We start from the raw sequence: 20094 nt of genomic DNA, 5'->3' as shown, positions 1-20094 counted from the left end.
TAAATTTACTTTTAACCAAAAGTTGAGTCTAATAGACTGGAATGTAGTTTGTTTGTTTTTTCAGTCCTTTTCATTCCTGTGTTTTGTTTTGTTTTGTTTTTCATCAAACAGAATATACTGACTTTTTGACATGGGAAGTTAAATGAAAACTAAAATTAAAAAATAACCTTTCCTCTGAATCTCTTTCTTCTGTATCACCCTGTTCATTAAATTGTCTATAACATGAGAATGACTTTTCATATCTCCTTTGGCGGCTATGTATGGCGAGATATTTTAAATGCATGAAATATTTTGAATGCATCATTTTTACATTTAAAGAAGGATGTATAATTAGACCCCTGACATTTTAAATTATAAAAAATTCAAAAATAAGGAAAAAAAGGGGGGATTATCGGGCCTCCCCTGTTGGCGCAGCAGTTGAGCGCTGGACTGGGAGGCTGCCCGCAGCCTCTGCAGTGCTGGTTCGATCCCCAGCCACCGGCAAGGGTTCCACAAGGTGTGTAGACCTCTCCTGCCATGCCCACTGCTCCCCTCAGCGGTGTATTTCGTCAGTCTGCCTGTTCTGTTCCCCGCTCTGGCTCTGGTGAATTCTCTCACCCTTCCACACTTCTGACTGTACCCAGTGCTTGTATAAATAAATAAAATAAATCTTAAAAAAAAGGGGGGGGTTATCTTCTAACTTTTCTTCACTTGTGAACTTCAAGGATATATCTAATGATTAACAGAGGAATGTTGCATTTTTGCTTGAAACCCAACATTATTTGATTATAAATGGAAAGGATAAGAAAAGGAAAAATTAAGACTCTAAGAGTAAAATGTAACTGGACCCCAATTTAGTATTCACCAAAACTATCTTACGCATATTTGTTATTATCTCTGTCCTTTAAGTTGCATATGGATAAATTAGGGATAATGTGATTTATGGTATAGGGTCATTGTAAAGGTTAGAGGCACTGCATATGCAGATAATTTACCACAGTTTATGACATGTAGTAATACATACATTTGAGCACCTACTAAAGACCAGGTTTTAATCACTAGAGATACAGCAATATATAAAACTGACAAAATATTCAACATTTACAGATGAGCATAAGGCTCATGATAAAAGCCAAGGTAAAAAATAATAGGATAAGCCACAGAAAGGGGCTTTAAGAGTTCAACTGGGTAGTCAAGTAACTTCATGTATAGGTGACATTTAGGAAAAGTCTAAAGGAGACTGGGAATGAGGGAAATGAAGATTTGCCTTCCTAAATTGGTAGCTACATAATAAAATTCCAACTTGGAATAGAACTCTTCATGTATTTGTGATGTCTGACTAAGCCTACATCAAATGAAACACAAATCCCAGCTTGAGAACCCTGGGGCCTCCCCAAATGAGAAAATTTGCAGGTCAAGAAAATGGAGGATTAAAGACTGCTGAGATATTACCTACCATTTGATTTGAGTCTATTCTTGCTTCATTTCTCATATCAAAATATATGTGAATTCTTTAGATTATCAGTGGGAAAAATTTTTATTCTATTACATGTTGTATTAAGATTATTATCTCCTTTGTTCCTCCTATGGAATCAGGCACACACAAAAAATTATTTCTAGTGTAAAAATTGCCCAGATAACTCCATGCTTAGTGATAAAAAATAATTTCAGCTACAGCTTTACAACCAGAGCAAAAACAAAGAACAACCTGATGGTGAGCTCAAGTGTGAAACTAGAAGATTCTTGACAAGTTCATTTCTTTTCTCTCTCTCTCTCTCTCGCTCTCTCTCACTCTCTCTGTCTCTTAGCTCTTTCTCTCTCTCCTACCTTCCTCCCTCACTTCCACTTTTTATTACAGGGTGCCTCAGTATTAAATCTGTCATGTCTGTATGGAAAGATAAAAGTAGAATATTAAAATAAATACAGGATCTCAGGAAAGGGATTATAAATATAAATTCTGAGTCAAAAGGTCATTGCTATTTGCTTTCATGTGTCTTTTGGCTCTTGGCCTAGGAAATCTACATCCTAAATGCTTTGCAGTGGCACAAGGCATAAGAAAACCATGCTACCAAAATGCTCTATGAAACAGAGATTTACAGAAAATGCCCCAAAGGGTGATGAAATATGTCAATGTATAGATATTTGGTAGACAACTCAGAAAAGACTGAATATTTTCTATTTATTTTTAATTTATAACTTTTAAACATATAGATACTCTCCTGGTACTTCTGCCCATAAATAGAAAAGATTAAATTCTTTGTGGAGTATAAATGCAGTCAAGGTGGGAGTATGAACACAGTAGGAGGAAGGTAAAGCAGTATCTGAGCTGTGGTGACAGTAGGGAAGGCTATGTTCAAAGTTTTGTCAAGACTCTGGCAACCACGCTAACCAGGCCTTTGTATTTAGGTGAATATTAGAGCTGTTCTTGATATAATAAGGATGCATTGTTTTCAGGAAAATTTCTTTTCATTTACTACCCTTACCTTATGAACATGAAAGTGTCCAAATCACTGTAACCTCCTCATCAGTATCACCTATTGTTGTCATTTTAAGTCTTCTCAAATTGTTCTTGGCAAACATTTGAATTTATTTCAAATAAGTTTATTTTGTATTAAATATATTATTGTATAACTAATCAAATAGTTATTATATAACTAATCAAATATATTATTGTATAACTAATCAAACAGTAACAGTTTGTTACTGTTAATAGAGATAAAGCTCCAGAAAAACCTAGACATTGACACCCAACCAATATCTGTATCTCCCAAATCCCTTGTGGTGTGTATTATTAGTTCATGTATAAAATGAAGATAGCAATGAAACCCTACTGTAAATAATCAAAGCTGTGAATGAAAACCACTCAAAGGATAAGAATAAGAATGTAGATTTGCCATACTGCTTTTTATCTATTTTACTTCTCTCAGACCATTTACCACATTCTTATTAATTCTAAGGCTGTGCAACCAAGTTTATTTGCTTTTCAAAGTATACAGTCATTTAATCTGCAAATAATGATAGTTTTGTCTTCATTCTGCTCATTATCCTGTGTTTTCCTGTTTCAAGCCTTATTGAATCAGCCAAAACAATCTTGTTTACTCTGGTTTTACTCACAATGGCTCCAATTTTGAAATGTTATGTTCAGTTATCTCAAGTCTGTAACGTATCTGTCTTTAACAGTATTTCCATATATAAATACAGTACAATGGGCTAACAATTTCAGTCACTTGATATATGGATTTACAGACTTTAAAATATGGACTTATTTTCTTTAAAAGAAAATATTTTTTCTTTTAATAATATAGTTCTGAATGCCTTTAATAAAACTTTATATATGAGGCCCCTAACTGTTACCCAAAGTAAACAGTCCTAGGCCCTGTGGATTAGTGAATCATATCCTTCTTAGAATGGAGTAACTACTAGCATGCTGCAAGGGGTAAAACAATTCTTGCCATTTCAAGTTACAAAGCGATTAGAATACAGACTAAAAACTGTCTACATGTTTGGCATCCCATTTAAGTTATTAACTTCTTAGCATAACCAAATATGGTGTTAGCCACATCACTGGAGAGATGCATGCCTGTTACAAGGAAGTTACTCATAAAACCATAGATTTTTCCAGACTGAAAAGAACTTTAATGGTATTTTCTCAATACTATTATGGAAAAAAAAATCAATGCCTGAGTTCCTTCCATACCATGTCTGAAAAGTATGTTTCCAGTCTAGGCTAAAATCTGTACATTGACAGGTAGCTCTTTGTCTCCCAAGATATGTGCTTTCATTTCTAGACAAATTTGGTCATTAGTAAAAGCTAATACTCAGCCAAGAACGCTCTCTATTTTGAACATCTGCCATCAAGGGGCAAATATTCTGTAGTTTATGCAACAGGAAATATCTGAAGATGGCAGTAAGCACATTTAATTTTTTTTTTCTTTGGACGGAAAAATGTCCTCCAATTCCCACAGTTCCCCCAATCAACCCTAATTTGCTAATATATACTGTTGACCACTGGAAAATAGTGTCATTTGCTTGCTGTCACCCCCTGACCTCTCAAACTAATGACATGGTTCTACCAGCTCTTACCGCATTTGTTGCACTACTACCCAACTAGTTTTAAAAAAATAAACTTCACTGTCACCTTAACATCACATTTATGAAAAGACACAGATAAATAGTCTGATACAATAAAAACATAAGTGGAAAATTGGATACAATGAGGTTATGGAGTTATTATTCTTTCCAGGCCTTACAAAACTTTGGGCATTTGAACATAAGAACTGAACAGTGCACCAGAAAAAAATGATTCCCCTTCAAGCAGAGCTCAGAGCAAGAGAACACATTGCTCATTACTGCCTTCTGGAGCATTTTCCAGGCATAAATGTATGTACTGTAAATTACATACCCTTACCTATAGGAATATGTTTCTTTTTCCTCCATGTGCCATCTAGCATACAGACAAAACTCATTAAAATTTGAATAATAATGAAGCTCCACTGGATGGTTTAATTTTAGGAAGCATCAGTATTGAAGATGGACCAAAAAGAATATTCTGTGAGATTTAGAACATAGTGCAATTGGTTGCAGTATCTAAAAACAATTGCTGGAATGAACGTGATATGAATACTTCAAGACTTTGAATAAAGCAGTTCAGATGCTTGCTGTGTTTCATTAAGGCACATAAACTTATACACATATACACATAACTTTACACTTCCTAGTTTGGGCTCTGAAAAAGCTACATGATCTCTATTTCTGCTTATGCTTTGTTTTTCTTTTGATATTTTTATTTTGGCTTCACAAAAAATATTTCAGACATTTCCCTAACATTAAACATATAATCTGTGGGTAATAGTATTTCTTATAAAATATAGTTTATTGATGTGGTAAATTACTTAAACACAACATCAAAAAGTTTGCCATCGATTTCTTTTCTTTTGATCTGCTCAGAGCTTTAATAATTGTTTAGCTTTTGTGCTGAATTGCCAAATGCCTTTTTCAAAATTCTTACATTCTCTCTGAAAATAGGAAACCTCTCTCCGCACAATCATCAACCTTTCTGAATAGAAAGAGACTGAAGACAGAAAGTGTTCCTAGGTAACCCCTGCTCTTGCTTCTGAAAAGAAAATCAAATTTTCTTTTGATTTTGCCCCCAAAGAACACAAGCATTAGATAACATAATGGGAGTAATTTCATTTGGAAAGTTTTTTGTTTGATATTGCTCTGTGTTTTCACTGTGGTAGGGAGAAGTGGTAGCATCATCATAAATGACTGAAGATATGCAGAATATAATCTGTCTGTAGGTGTTGGGCAACTAAGAAAAAAAAAAAAACATCTAGAAAGTGAAATCAATGAGGCCATAGATCGAAATTCAGTGATTTGGAAGGATACAAAAGCCACAGAATAATGCAAAGGCCCAGACATACTGTAAGATGGTGGGAAACATTGGGAGGTCAATGTCTAAGGCAGGTATAGGAAGTGTCTCACTGTATGGTAATATATTGTTCTTTTGCATGATACCTGCATTCGACAAACAGATAAGCATCACCCAATTGGCATATGGACACTCAGACTATCTGAGAAAGTGTCTCCTTTCCCCCAAAACACTGTTCTTTGTTGCCAAAGAAATCTATACCTTGCAATTTTAAATGTAATGATTTTAATTTATTGTTGCTTAATTGAGCAATGAGCGCTAAATAACAATAGCTTATATTTCTGGTGGAATTCATCTTGCATTTCTGATCAATTTCTTATGAGTGACCTTAAAGGACACCCATATTCTCCCCAAGGCAGAGCCTGTTATTAATAAAATGTTAGAGCTCAAGGAGAACACTAGGTGTTGCTCCTTTATTTTGATAAGTTCTCTATAGTAGCTCAAGTGTGTATCTTTATGTAAGGAATCACTGTGTGGGGCAAATATTCCTTTTTTAGATACCTTATATGCATCTGGATAAATTTACTTTAGAAATTCAATTAACTTTATATTAAAAGGTCAATTAACTTAACCACGATAGAGATTGTTTTTAATTACTTTTCCTTGTAGGGCTTCTCTTCTTGTCCAAGCACAAGTGACATTATCAAATGATAGTCTCATTGCTTGTCAGTTTCCTAAAAATCATATTCAAAACATCCTGGAAATGTCTTGGCTAACTAATTAATAGGACACTCACTGTACAATTCATCACTCTAATAATCCTAAGGATTACTATTAAAATATCAGTAAGCAATAACAAAGTATTTTAGCTTAAGCACTCTGTATAGGATCATTCATGACAATATCCTTTATTATTTGGCCTTTTTGGTTTCTGTTTTCTAAGGGGAAGATAAGATGATAAAGGAAAATGATTTTAAGTGTTAGTCTTTATTATATCATTGTATATTTTATGTAAAATGAACAACAATGACTTAAAAAACTAGCTATCCCATTCTATTAGAGGGCTCTCAGTTATGGTGTTAACATGGGCCAGAATTCAGCTTATCCACCAGGCACTGAAACACTCATATTTAAAAGAGCAAGAGGCATACTTGATACCATAAAACAAATGGTAATATAATGCCACTAGTTACCATGTGGAAACTAAACCATCATTCAGTGATTGTTCCAACAGAAAATGATAAATAAACACATATATAAATAACACATATGACTATATTTTAAATAGTAATATACTACTCAAAGACTGATATGGGGACAAAGTCTGCAGATGAAACATTTTGTTGTGTTTCTGGATAATGGACCAGCCTGCAACTTGCAAGAACAGGAACAATGTGCTAAGAAGCACTTTATAAGCATTAATCTATACAATTTTCATACAACCCTATGAGATATAGCTAATTTTCCCCATTTTACTGACAGGCAAACTGAAACTTAGATTTCAGCCAAGATCACACAGTTCATTAGCAGCAGAGTCAGAAACTATACCCATATCAATGTCTTTCCAGACTTCCCATTTCACCTTAGGATGAAAGCCCATGAAATGTTTATGAAAGAGGGTTCAGAGTGTGCTGAAAGCTTAGAGGGTGGTTTTAGTAATGAATCAGAGGAAAAGAATGGTTTAATCCAGTGTAACTCAAAGAATGTGGTCACAGTCTATAAATTATCTATGTTCATAAGACTATTTTTCCCATAGTGATACTTTCTGAATGAAGAGAGCTATGCATTGATTTGCATTTCAGTGCATCCTTCTTATCTCCTTGTGTGTCAATAATAGTTTCAAGCCAGCAACTATCTTATCAACCATATTTTAGGTGACATAATCTTAGAAAATAGCTTATGAAAATTTTCCTTTTCTGAAAATAGTTAAATCACTTTGGTTAAAATTTTTCCAAATACATTTTTCATTTATAAAGAGAATAAGAAAGCCACATCTTGTCCATATTACTAATAAAGAAGGCTAATGTCCCTATAAATCTAGAGGGGCACAAATCTTAGTTGAAGTGGTATTGCTCTTACTAGTTTAAATAAGATAATCTTTTCTAAAAGCAGAGGAAAATAGCTTTTCTAAAAGAATGAACAATACTGCCATCAAACAACATGATATTTGGCGTGAAATACAAATTTAAAATATGTGTTATTCATACCTGCACCTCCACCAATGCTTAGAATCTTAATTTCTGATTTTGTGTCTCCAATTCTGAAAAATAAAAGTAATTAAAGAAAAATGAGTTAGATGCTTTGTAAAGTCTGATTATCCAGTCTTGTTGAATAAAACAAACTGAATTACAGTGAACAAAAACTAGATTGACATGAAAGCTTCCAATAATTTCAGTAAGTTATATTGTTGCTTTAGAAATCTATAGAAATATAGGTTTCATTCATTAATGATCTTCTACTGAGAGACTTTTAGAAACAGCAATATAAACATCCCAGAGGTAGGAAATACCATTTGGTTAGAGGTTGGAGAACAAGAACAGAAAAAAATGGGTCTTTGAATCTGGTGATATAACAAGCCATTCACTGTAGATTGGGAAAAGGTTTAGGTGATTCATACTAGCTTTGTGATATCTACCTTCTTTCTTTCTTGCTTACTTCCTTTCAGTGGTCAAAATTTTATTAAACATTTATTGTGTACCTACTTTGATATTGAGGATATAAAAATGAATGATACAACTTTGTTTAAACATTGAAACAGGAGATAATAAAACCTGGCATCATGGCTCTCGTACTAGAAATAAAGTGACAGTGATGCAACAGTAGGACTTGCTTTATTTAGATTGATATAAAAAGTGGGGGATGAGGGGACAAGAAATGTACAAGTACACAGTGATTGCCAGTTTTCCAGTATGCCTGAATTAAGTGTGGCACCAAAAAGAAAGCTGGAGAATATAGTTTGACAGCAAGTTTATGTTTTGTTGGGGGGAGGGGGGTGTTTTTTTGTGAGCATAGCTTTTTTTTTGGTCTGTTTTGTCTTGTTTTGATAACTGAATCAATAGATATTTGGATATGTAAGATTTAAGCTGGGTAGGAGATAGATCAATGTCAATGTTATAAACTGGAGAATTATCATAAAGTAATGATGAAAACTGGAGAGTAGATTTCATCATCCAAGGATATTGCAAAGGGTTACAAGAGCAGTAAAATAATGATGCAATACAAACTTTTCAAAGTCACTGTTTAAGGAAAATACACAAAGGAGACAAAGGAAAACAGTAAAGCTTAGGCGGATGGGAGAATAAGAGGGGAGAGCCTGATTGAGTTTGTGATGCAGTGGCAAAGGAGCAGAGTATACTACTGAAAAATAAAACAGGAAAAATCTCTATTTAATTTATACTTATAATAGTTTTGATATTGGCAGTTTTAAAAGAAGGTTCAGGACAGAAGTCAGATGGCAGTAGAATTAAAAGTGAACTCAAAGAAGGAAAGATCTAGTGATAGCTGAAATAGGATAACACAGTAAGAAGGGAATGGAATGACAGATAGAGGGTAAACATGAATAGTAAAATGATGTTTGCTAATTTGGGCTGTAGGTAAACAAGCCTGGTTTAAGCTGAAGTGAAAAAGTCTGCACAAAGAATATGATGAAGGCAGGTTGAAGCAAAGTTCTTAAGGAAACTGAAAAGCATAAAGTCAAGGGCAGCTATGAATGAATTACCTACTTTAGTTCTAATTATCTTCTATCTCATAAGTCTTTTTTTTAAATATAAGTTTTATTTTTATTTATTTTATTTTTTTAAAGATTTATTTATTTATTTATACAAGCACTAGGTATAGTCAGAAGCATGGGAGGGTGAGAGAATTCACCAGAGTCAGAGTGGAGGGCAGAGCAGGCAGACTGACAAAGTACACTGCTGAGGGGAGCAGCGGGCGGCAGGAGAGGTCTGCGCGCCATGTGGAACCCTCTCCCGGTGGCCAGGGATCGAACCGGTGCTGCAGAGGCTGCGGGCAGCTTTGCAACCCAGCGCTCAACTGCTGCGCCACCGGGGAGGCCCTCTCATAAGTCTTAATATACCCATTCCTCTCTATGCTCTTGGTTAATTCTTAAAAATGCTTACATAAACTATGGAGCAGAGCACCTAGATTAAAATCCCAGCTTATTTTTATATTATATAAGGTATTTAATTTCTCTGTACTTTCATATGACATAGGATACTACTACTACCTACCTTATAGGATTTTAATAATAGTATCTAAATTCTGAAGGAAATATGAAAATTAAATGATTTAAGTTAAGTAAATCTCTAAGAAATGTGTTTGCCCCTAAAAGTATTCACTAATTAATATTATTATATAAGAATTAGCATTATTCTAGGCACAGGTAAGTGATTTACATGAATTACTCTTTGAATAATCACAATTCCTTTATGAGCTAGATACTATTATCATATATTACATGCTATGTATTATATAATTAATTATATCATACTATCATATATTTATATATTATGCAAACTTATATATTTGCAAACTTACTATTTTCTAGGTAGACCAGACTTTAAATGCACTATATATAATAACAATAACAAATTTAAGTATTTACAACTATACACTGTAATTCTCCAATAATTTCACCTCAAAAGAGTGTTTGAGGAATTCTTCCCTGCTGAGGCAAACCACATCAGTGAATAACCTTATGTATACTGACATCTGAAAATCTCCCAGAAATACCTGAGTCCACCTCCAGTTATTGCATTGAGTCAATCACTCAACAAACCTTTCCCTTAGATAGACAAAGAAAATCTGAACTGCATTTTAGTACCTCATTATCTGACTGGCTGGACAGTCAACTCTCCTGAAGTAGTTGTGGAAGTACCGTGATAGAATACAGATCAAAAGAAACAGAAAAAGGAAACTCAAAAGAAATGCAAGGATAGCAGAGGAAAATAAAATTAAAGATAAGAGAAGTTATTCATATGAAATATGAATAGGATACTTTACAAAAAGGAACATTCTTGGAAATTAAAACTAATACCAAAGCATTAATAGACGTGCTGAAGATAAAATGGAAATATAAGATTATAGAATCAATTAATGAGGTTTGATGTTTGATGAATACAAGTCGCAGAAAGAGAAACACAAAGGGGGAAAATGATTAAATAATACTGCAAGATCTGTATCTCAGTTGAAATGGCCTAGGGAGTACTCACAAAAATGGATGAAAAAGACACACATGAAAATCATTTCCTTAAAGTTTCACAATACTAGATATAAGAGAAGCTCCTAAAAGTTTCTAAGTAGGGAAAACAAAAGAATGTAATAGCAACAAAACAATTTACAAGCCAAAGATGAGGAATCTGAATGGTATTAAATGTCTCAGCAGGGACTCTGCTTACCAAAGCACAATTGAAAATTACCTCTAAATTTCTGACATAAAATTATTTTCAGTATAGAGTCTTATGCCAAATCAAACTAACAAAGATGAGCATAGAGTAAAGGCACTTTTAAGCAGAATCTCGAAATGTTTCCTCCCATGTATTCTTTCTTGGGGAGTTTTTAGCAAAACAAGACTAAAGAAAATAAGAAAAGAATGGTGTGAAATCCAGACTTAGGGAATCTGTTACTGGAAAGAGGAAAAGAGAATGTCTAGAAGGTGAAATATAAATTCCTTCATCAATAGTTGTATAGCAGACCAAGAGCAAGTCACCCAAGTTGTGGGAAAAGAATAGAGACTCCAGAAAGGATCTTTCCAGGGGGAGAAATTAACAAAATACTTGATCTGTTGAGATGTTTTTGGAGGAGATTAATACTACCGCTTGGAGTTTAATAGCGACAGGACATAGAAAACTAAGAAAATAAACTAAAATTCAGATAAAAGTTAAATCTACCAAAGAATAAAAGGTTGTACATGAAAGGAAGTCTAGTTGTATAATGCTTTGTTCAATTATGAATAATATATACATAGGTAAAATGATATAAACAAATTATTTAGCAACAAATTTTGTCAAATATATTGACACGGGTAGGAAATATGCATGTTTATTTGGCAATTTTAATATAGCAAATTAAGAAAGAGTAGAGCAATGTGATATTTTGAATTAGGAACAAAATTCTAAAATAAATAACTAAAATGGATCTTGAGTGTTGAAAGTGGTGGAATAGGAATTGGGGTTAGGAATAGGAAGGGCAAAGGATGAGTATTTGTTGTTATAGGTATTTTTAGGATAATTTGACTTTAAAAATATGAGAATGTCTTATTTTAATAAAAATGAAAAATCAAATAAGCATGTTGCCTACTATTCAATTATAAATAACTTATTTTTTTTTTAAATTGAGGGTTTTAACAACTTAAGATTTTATTTTATTTATTTATTTTAAGATTTATTTATTTATTTATTTATACAAGCACTGGGTACAGTCAGAAGCGCAGGGAGGGTGAGAGAATTCACCAGAGCCAGAGCTGGTAGCAGAGCAGGCAGAAGGACTGAAGTACACTGCTGAGGGGAGCAGCGGGCATGGCAGGAGAGGTCTGAGCACCAGGTGGGACCCTTGCTGGTGGTCGGGAACAAACCGGCACTGCAGAGGCTGCAGGCAGCTTCGCAGCCCAGCACTGGTGGGCCCAATTATAAATAACTTTAAACAGCAATTTTAAGTGCTTTAGCTAAATCTCATCATTTTCAGGTAAGAAATTACTTTTAAAATAAATGCTATATTGGCTCAAATAATTTCCAATTATATATTACTACTTTAATGCAAACTTAATTAGGCTTTTAAAAGTTCTTCAGTCTTTTACAAATTTTATGTTCAGTATATCCAGTTAGAGTGTATACACCCTGAAGACAGGCAACAGTCATGTATTGCATTAGGTTATATCCATCCATAGTACCTTTTCAAAACAAACTGATTATTGAAGAATTCCAAGGATCTGAATTAGCTACAGCCATGAACACAGGTGTTTAGTATTGCAAAAAGAACTAAAAATTAGCTCACCACCTTAAATTTTATCAATAAGCAAAAAGACCCGAAGTAGCAAACTATAATTAGTACCTGGATAAGGAATAATTTGTATTTGCTCTCTGCTTTAATTATTTGCAGTTATTCTATGACTTATTACCTATTACTATACTATATAATACTCTTATTTCTTAAAAACACATTTAAAAACTGAACCATGAAACATGGAAAGGGAAGCAGAATTCTAGAAACACCCAACATTGTTCAGGCTGATGTTCTCTGCTGGGAAAGAATTTCAGGCCTACAATAGGGAAACACAGCAAAAGATAAACTACCAGTTTCCTGCGCTGTTGCAAATTGGATTGACAGTCAGTCATTTCTTCCCAGTTTTCCATCATTATATCCTACAGCAGAGTAAGTTACAGCAATCCACCCCTAGATAGGTGATTTGATTATCTTTAGCATGTGGAATCTGTTACTTTCTTAATGCTTATCAGCTCTGGCACAAATTGAACACATTAATCACACACACACACAAAAAAAAGTCTGCAAGAAGGATAGGAACTAGTGAGTGTCACAGATAATGGAAAAATGCTTTTTTTAAGGGCCACATTGCTAATATTAAGTTGAAAGGAAAAGATAATTTATTGAAAAGTGATACCTGTAATAATGGATAAGGAAAATGACTTTAAATGGATATTAAGAGAATAGAGAGACACCCAATTAATCTTCAGGGGGCAAATAGTATTTGGTAATTATTTACATTAGATTCTAATGAAAAGAATACTAGACTCCTTTAGGGTCTTTTTTTTAATGTAAAATTTGGAGGCGGACTGACAAATCTGAGCTCAAAGATCTATATCTTATCTTTTCCTAAATGAAGGTGGGTTTGTGCCTTCAAATAGTTAACCTTATCTCTGTGCAGCTGGAATACAGCATGAATCAGAGCCTTTGAATGCTTAAAAGGAACATCTAACTAAAGCACCGCGGGAGAAAGGGCGCAGGGGCGCGGGCAGCCAAGCAGAGCTGCTGTCGGGAAATCCTCATCCCTGAGGCCAGCCTGCCAGCCTGGGATCCACCATCTACCACAGCAGAGAGAGCCCGAGGCTCCTCCCTTTGACAAAAATGCCCCTTTTTTTACCTTGCTATTATGCCTGGCAGCTTCTTGTCCATGAATTCCTGCATGCACTGGTGTTCCGTGGAATTGTTCAGAAACCTCCGAAAAGATTCGACATATCTGCTGTGGTCAGAAAACAAGCTCCTCATGGAAGATGCCATATTTGGTTTTCTGAGAAGGCAGGCAGGGAAGATAGGTTTAACTTCCCCTCCTCTTCCCAGTTCCTTCTTCTCTCCCCACACCCACCAATTTCTAGCCAAAAAAAAGCAAAAAAAAAAAAGCTTGCTTTCACTTTAACATGTTGGAAAGGCTGTTGTGTAACACTCATTATGAAGTCAGTGTTTAGGACTTTGCATTGATACTTTAACCCCTACCTGCTTGTTTTGTAAGAAACGGAGGCCATAAAACAGCAAATCCACCTCTGAAACTTGTTTTAAAACTCCTGATGTTCAGAGAGTTGTAAAGACAGACTGCATTCTAATGCTTCCTGTTTTGTCAGCAGCTGCCAGAAGTGAGTTCAAAGTGACAAAGTGGCTGCTTTGTAGGTTAAAAGAGAGGAACTCAGGAATAAACACCCCAGCTACAACTTTCTCAAATCTACAGTTGCAGAGATCTTTGACAAAATACTCATCTGAGTTACATGCCTTCAGCCCATCAACACTTGCACTTTAAACTCATCTGCTGCATTTTTTCAAATGCTGATTCATTTCTTGTGATTCAGCTAGTCTCTTTAAAATGATCTTGGAGAAACCATTGAGCTTTTAGTTAAGTCTGAGAAGCCCTGAGAGGGGATAGTGAAAGAGATGAGGGCAGGACTGCAAGAAACAGGTAAAGGTCTCAAAAATCCTCCCCTGAGTGCTTCTGAAGAAGGGAGTATAGATACATACATTTGGATGCTCCTTTGGAGGCTCAGTGGCATCTCCTAATAACAAACCCAAACATTAGACCTTTTATTTGGGATGCAGCCTTGAGGAAGGCCACCTCTGTTCTACCCAGGAGGGAGTCATGAGGATTAACTGAGTTAATTCACATACAGCTCTTAGAAATGGGTCTGCCTAGGGCCTCCCAGGTGGCGCAGCAGTTGAGCGCTGGGTTGTGAAGCTGCACGCAGCCTCTGCAGCACCTGTTCGATCCCCGGCCACTGGGCGAGGGTACCACATGGCGCGCAGACCTCTCCTGCCGCCCACTGCTCCCCTCAGCAGCGTACTTTGTCAGTCTTCCTGCTCTGCTCTCCCCTCTGACTCTGGTGAATTCTCTCACCCTCCGGCGCTTCTGACTGTACCCAGTGCTTGGATAAATAAATACAATAAATCTTTAAAAAAAAAGAAAGAAAGAAAGAAAGAAATGGGTCTGCCTAAATCATTCCCTTCCTCTGATTCAGTTCCAGAAGTAACCTGTAACTGTTGTCGTTTTTGGAGTCTGTGGGTTTGGAGTGCGGGGTCCTTGGGCTCACTCTGGGAAAGGTGTCACCAGAGCTCCCATTTCAGCGACACGCGGCGAGTTTCCCAGGAGGGTTTCTCCACGGGACAGAGACATTAGTTATATTTAAAAGGCAGGCTTATTAGGGAAAGGGACAGAAGATTAAAGGACGCTTGCATAGACACAAGCAGGCAGGAAGATCTGCCCCAGAAGGTTCAGGTTTGCTGAGAAAGGCCTGCATGGTTGCAGGCGGGCAGCCTTGAGGAGAGCTGCCTCCACTGAGGGAGGTCAGTGAAGAGAAGCCCCGGCAGGTTACAGGTCACGGGCAGGCAGGAAGCTGCTGCCCTGCAGGAGAGAGTTGGTGAAAAGACGCACCCGCATAGGTCCAGGTGGGCAGACGTGCGGGTCCAGGTGGGCAGACGTGCGCCGCCCTCTGCCAGTGCAGACACTGAACTGATAAAGTTGTCTTCTGTTTGGGAGGGGTCTCTCCTTGTGAGCCATCAGTTGGTTGCCAATTTTGGATAACTACATAGAATTTGAAAGGGACCAGAAGGTTCTACAATGGGCTCAATCTCTGTGTGCACTGTTATGTTTTTGCTTTGTAATCTAGGCATCCATGCCTAAGGATACTAGTGTCTGTGCCTAAGGATCTTAGTTTCCATAACTGTGTGGACTGCGCCTAAGGATCTTTGTTTCTGTAGCTGTGTCAATAGCTATGCTAATCTCTTCGACCCCCACCTCCTTGTGTGAGCCAGGTTTCTGGTCTGGTGGCACACCTCCTTTTCAGTTTTTTTTTTTTTTTTTTTTTTCTTTTCTTGTCCTTCACATTCACAACCATGGAGGCCTCTCTTAGCAAACCTGTCCCTTCTGGGGCAGCTCTTCCTGCCTGCTTGCGTCTATGCAAGTGTCTTTAACTGTTTTATGCCTTCCCTAATAAACCTGCCCTTTAAATATAACTAATATCTCTGTCTTGTGGAGAAATTTGCCTGGGAAACTCACCGTGTGTCGCTGAAACAGGAGCCCTGGTGAAACCTTTCCCAAAGTGAAACCAAGGACTCCGCACTCCAAACCCATTGACTCCAAAAACCACAACATAACCATTCAGCATATTTTCAAACCTTATTTTATAAACATCTCGTGGTCCTGTTACAAATAAGGGGAGGTGCCATTTTCCTTACCTCCATAACATACATCCACCTTGGATTACAAATCCTGTTATTTCATGAACTGGACTTCTGAAGGGGAAGAGCTACTAGATACTAGGGGCAGATATAACATGGAAGGCAGATGAGCATGGCGTGCTTGCTTCTCAGACTTTGATTTGTAAGGAAACTTGCAGAAGAGGGACTTGTTACAGGGCAGGGAGAGAGGCACCCTAGAACCCCCAAACCTACACACTCTAAATAGGTTCTGTCAGCCACCACATCAAGACAAAACATATAGACTTTTAATGAAAAGGAATTTTAATACAATTAGTGTGCAATGCAGAAAAGACAAGATATATAGTTTCCAAATCAAGCACCCAACAATACCCATTCCCTCATGGGTTACCCATTCCCTCGTCCAGCCAAACAGGATTGGCCCAAAGCAACCCCAAAAGCCTGCCCAAGTCTAAGGCCCCTCCTGGTGGGGACCCATGGAAAAGGATAAAAAACAGCCAGACTAGTCTGGGAAGAAAAGAGCAAAATCAAAATCAAGATAAACACTGTCATTGGCACTTCCCCACAGGTCTCTCACCCACATCTGTTTCAACCAGTCCAGGACCAAGAAGCAAATGCAGTTTCTTCACATGTCTCTCTGTTCCATGTGCCTCCTCCAGGTCTCCTGGCTCTTCATCCTGCTTGCTTCATTCCTCAGTCTCCTCTGCAGCTTCTTCTCTCTCAGATCCACCCTCCTTTTTAGGTGGGGCAGGAAACCTGGAACCTCCCCCTTTCCTGGGGACTACCCTGTTACAAGATGAGAGACATGTGGGAAGGCTTAAAAATGGCAGCCATTATCTTTTTTTTTTTTTGCCTGTTTCTCTCTTTTCGGTCATTATATTGATATGATATGTCTTCCTATCCCAGCTCTCTGAGATCTGTCTAACCCCCTTCTTGTGGTTCCCAGCCAGTAAGTACTTTAGACTTGTGGCAAGATTTCAGTGGCCCTGCTTTGGGCTGACCCTCTTTGACTGGCAATTTGCCCACAAGGGATTAGGTAATTTTGAAGGTTTTTATTGGGAAACTAATAAGAATAGCCTTTCTTTTCTTCTCTCTCTACACATTCATTTTATTAAAACTCTTCATACTAACGATTTGCTTTCTTTGCCTTTTTGCAAATGGATGGTCAGATACCTTTAGATCATGTACCCCTTAATAGTTTGGAGTGCCTGGGTGTCCCTCTGTCATGCTTTAACAGTCTAACTAAACTTGGAGCCAGGATTTTAAGCCTAGTCTGGGAAAATGGAAATCTGGAAAGGCAAGTTGGTGAGGGTAATATTTCTGAGTCTATTGTTAATGAATTGCATGACCTTGGTTGAAATGTAAGTTTCAGTTTGCTCATCAGTAAAATAGGAACATTGAGTTTATTTCATAGGGTTTTATTTATAGATAATGCTTATAAAGTACTTCCTAACACATTGTTCCTGTTCTCTGAGATGCAGCCTGGATCATTCTAAATAATAAAACAACAAAAACTTGTCTTACTTTTCAACACTAAAATTACAGTCTCATCATTTTCACGTCTGAAATATTCTTTTTTTGGATTTTTTTTGATTATTAAAAAATATAGGGCCTCCCTGGTGGTGTAGAGGTTAAAGTCTCAGCATCATCAAGCTATCACCAGCCTCTTTGGCTTGAGTTCAATCCCTGGACAGGGAGCTGACCCACATGGCTCATCGGACCTCTCTTGTATTGTCCTCTGCTCCTGTCAGCAATGTTTTTCAGTAGATCTGCCTGTTCTGCTCCCCAGTCTGTCTCTGGTGAATCCTCTCACCCCCCATATCTCTGGCCAACACCCCTGTTCTTGTATGTATAAATAAATAAAATAAAATCTTTTAAAAAATATATGAAAGTTGGGCCTCCCCGGTGGCGTAACGGTTGAGCTCTGGACTGCGAAGCTGCCCGCAGCCTCTGCAGCGCTGATTCAATCCCCGGCTGCCAGCGAGGGTCCCACATGGCAAGCAGACCTCTCCTGCCATGCCCGCTGCTCCCCTCAGCAGTGTACTTCATCAGTCTGCCTGTTCTGCTTGCTGCTCTGGCTCTAGGGAATTTTGTCACCCTCCCACGCTTCTGACTGTACCCAGTGCTTATATAAATAAATAAATCTTTAAAAAATATATATAGATATATGAAAGTTATTCTTAGCTCATGGGCTGTTCAAAAACAGGTGGTGGGCTGCATTTTTCCTGTGGCCCTAATCAGCTCCTAACCTAGCTCATAGGCCTCCATATCCTATCCCTTAACCTCCATCTCTATTCTTCCAGCCTCACTTTCCTCAAGCTAACACTGACAAGCTTTTGGTTCATCTATTGTCATTGTGCATGCTCTTTTTTTTTTTTTTAAGAACGCTATCCAAATTATTCACTTATCCTAAATAAATATTGGTAAGATTCTATTGTATTCTACTCTGCTGTGAAGCAATATTCTTCACCTTGTTTTGAAATGTTCTTGCTAAAACCTACCTTTAACTGACTTCATCCCCTGAGGTCATCATCTGCCTTAATTGTCTTATCTTCTCCAAGTCTGCATTTCACGTACATCCACGTTAGGATTTTCTCTCCATTCCCATCATTTCCATCCTACTTGAGATATTCTTACTTTAGACCTTTAGCTCCTGTTACCTACCATTTATTAAACTGCTACTGTGTCAAAGTACCTTACATATGTTATCTCTTTTAATTATCTTATCAAACCTGAGCTTGGAATTATTAATATTACAAAGCAAGACTCAGGGGAAATTGCAGAAAATCATATAACTCACAAGTGGAATGTTGGGATTCAAATCCACATTGCTTATTTCTGGGGACCATGTTTTTAAAATGACATCACACTCTCTGACACCACTCTGTACCTTTCCAATGTAAAGATAATTTTCCGTGTTATAGAAGACTGGAACAATCAAAAAGCAAAATGATTCCATATTCTTCCTATCACCTATTAACGTAATACTATCCAGGCTAAATCAAAAAGCAAAAGTTTTCCCCTGTTTATTCTTATTGCTCTGAATGTACTATATCAGAAAGCAAATGAGCAAAGGAGAAGAATAAACAATAGCAAATTTCTAAGGATCCATTTTATTATACATAGCATTTTTTTTTCTGTCTCCCTTCACGTTGGTCTGCAGTCCTCCAAACACTGTTCTAGTTGACCTGTCTTCTTATATAGCCTTCATTAAATGACCCATAACATAACATAAATGTATATGATAATAAAAGTGTTGTTAAATTATCTTAAATAGTTAGAAGAGTTCCATTTTATTTTCTCTCAATAAGAATGGAGAAGTAAAGTCTTTTATACAAACTAATTGACTCAGCCAATGTGATGGTTTATTAGCAGTTTAGCAGCAGGCTGATGCAATTCTGGTCTTTAAGGATATCTTGAAATCATAGTACATAAAGTTTTAGAGTTCAATTAAACTGGTAGTTTTAAGCAAATATGATAAATATTGGGGAACTTGCTTTCAAGTGGACATTTGTTTAAGTTTCTCACAGTGTAAACCAAGCCAACAAGCAACAAACCTTCATAGTAATGCAAACTCAGCCACACAGTAAGTAAATGACATTGGATAAAGGAGGTAACTGCTCTAACTAGCCTCCAACCCCTACTCTGCCACTATATATAAATATGATAAATGGAAGTAAAACTGGGGAATCTTTAAAGTTCCTTGGAGTTCTAATTATTGTCTCCATCTTTTAAAAATTATTGTGGGCTTGTAAAACTAAAAATAGATATGTTCATAGCTAATAAAACCACTGTATCCAAAGACTGTTAATAAATCATAAATGATAACCTGGAGGCCGACTTTGGATACAGTCTCTTGACTTTATATAAAACCTTATATCAGTGTGAGTTGCTTAAACTCAACTTGTCTGGTAATGACATATACCTTATTTCTTTTAATGGCATAGTTATCTCAATTACATTTTATTAACATGTAGCTTATAATGGTTTTGTTTTAATTAACTTAGAATGGAAAAAAAAAAAGACCCAAAACACCCAGTTAGAGATGATACAAATCAGATGAAGTGATACAGAAGAAATATTTGGGCAGTAAT

At 36.7% G+C, this 20094-nt stretch overlaps 1 protein-coding gene across 1 annotated transcript in view; it reads right to left on the bottom strand.

Moving 5' to 3' along the window:
• HNMT (histamine N-methyltransferase) overlaps window positions 1-13786 on the bottom strand; it is a gene marked incomplete at its 3' end in the record, with an annotated part of 34176 nt that extends 20390 nt beyond the window's left edge. The window contains exons 1-2 of the mRNA XM_084230620.1: window positions 13446-13786; window positions 7558-7610 (exon numbers count right to left, since the gene is read on the bottom strand). Coding sequence (XP_084086746.1) covers window positions 7558-7610; window positions 13446-13582 — 190 coding nt within the window. The 5' untranslated portion in view covers window positions 13583-13786. The remainder of the gene's footprint in view (window positions 1-7557; window positions 7611-13445) is intronic.
• Between the last annotated feature and the right edge of the window lie 6308 nt (window positions 13787-20094).

This window comes from Talpa europaea (genome assembly GCF_964194135.1).
Source record: "Talpa europaea genome assembly, chromosome: 1".
NCBI classification, from domain to species: domain Eukaryota; kingdom Metazoa; phylum Chordata; class Mammalia; order Eulipotyphla; family Talpidae; genus Talpa; species Talpa europaea.
This window is presented reverse-complemented; position numbering and strand designations above follow the sequence as displayed.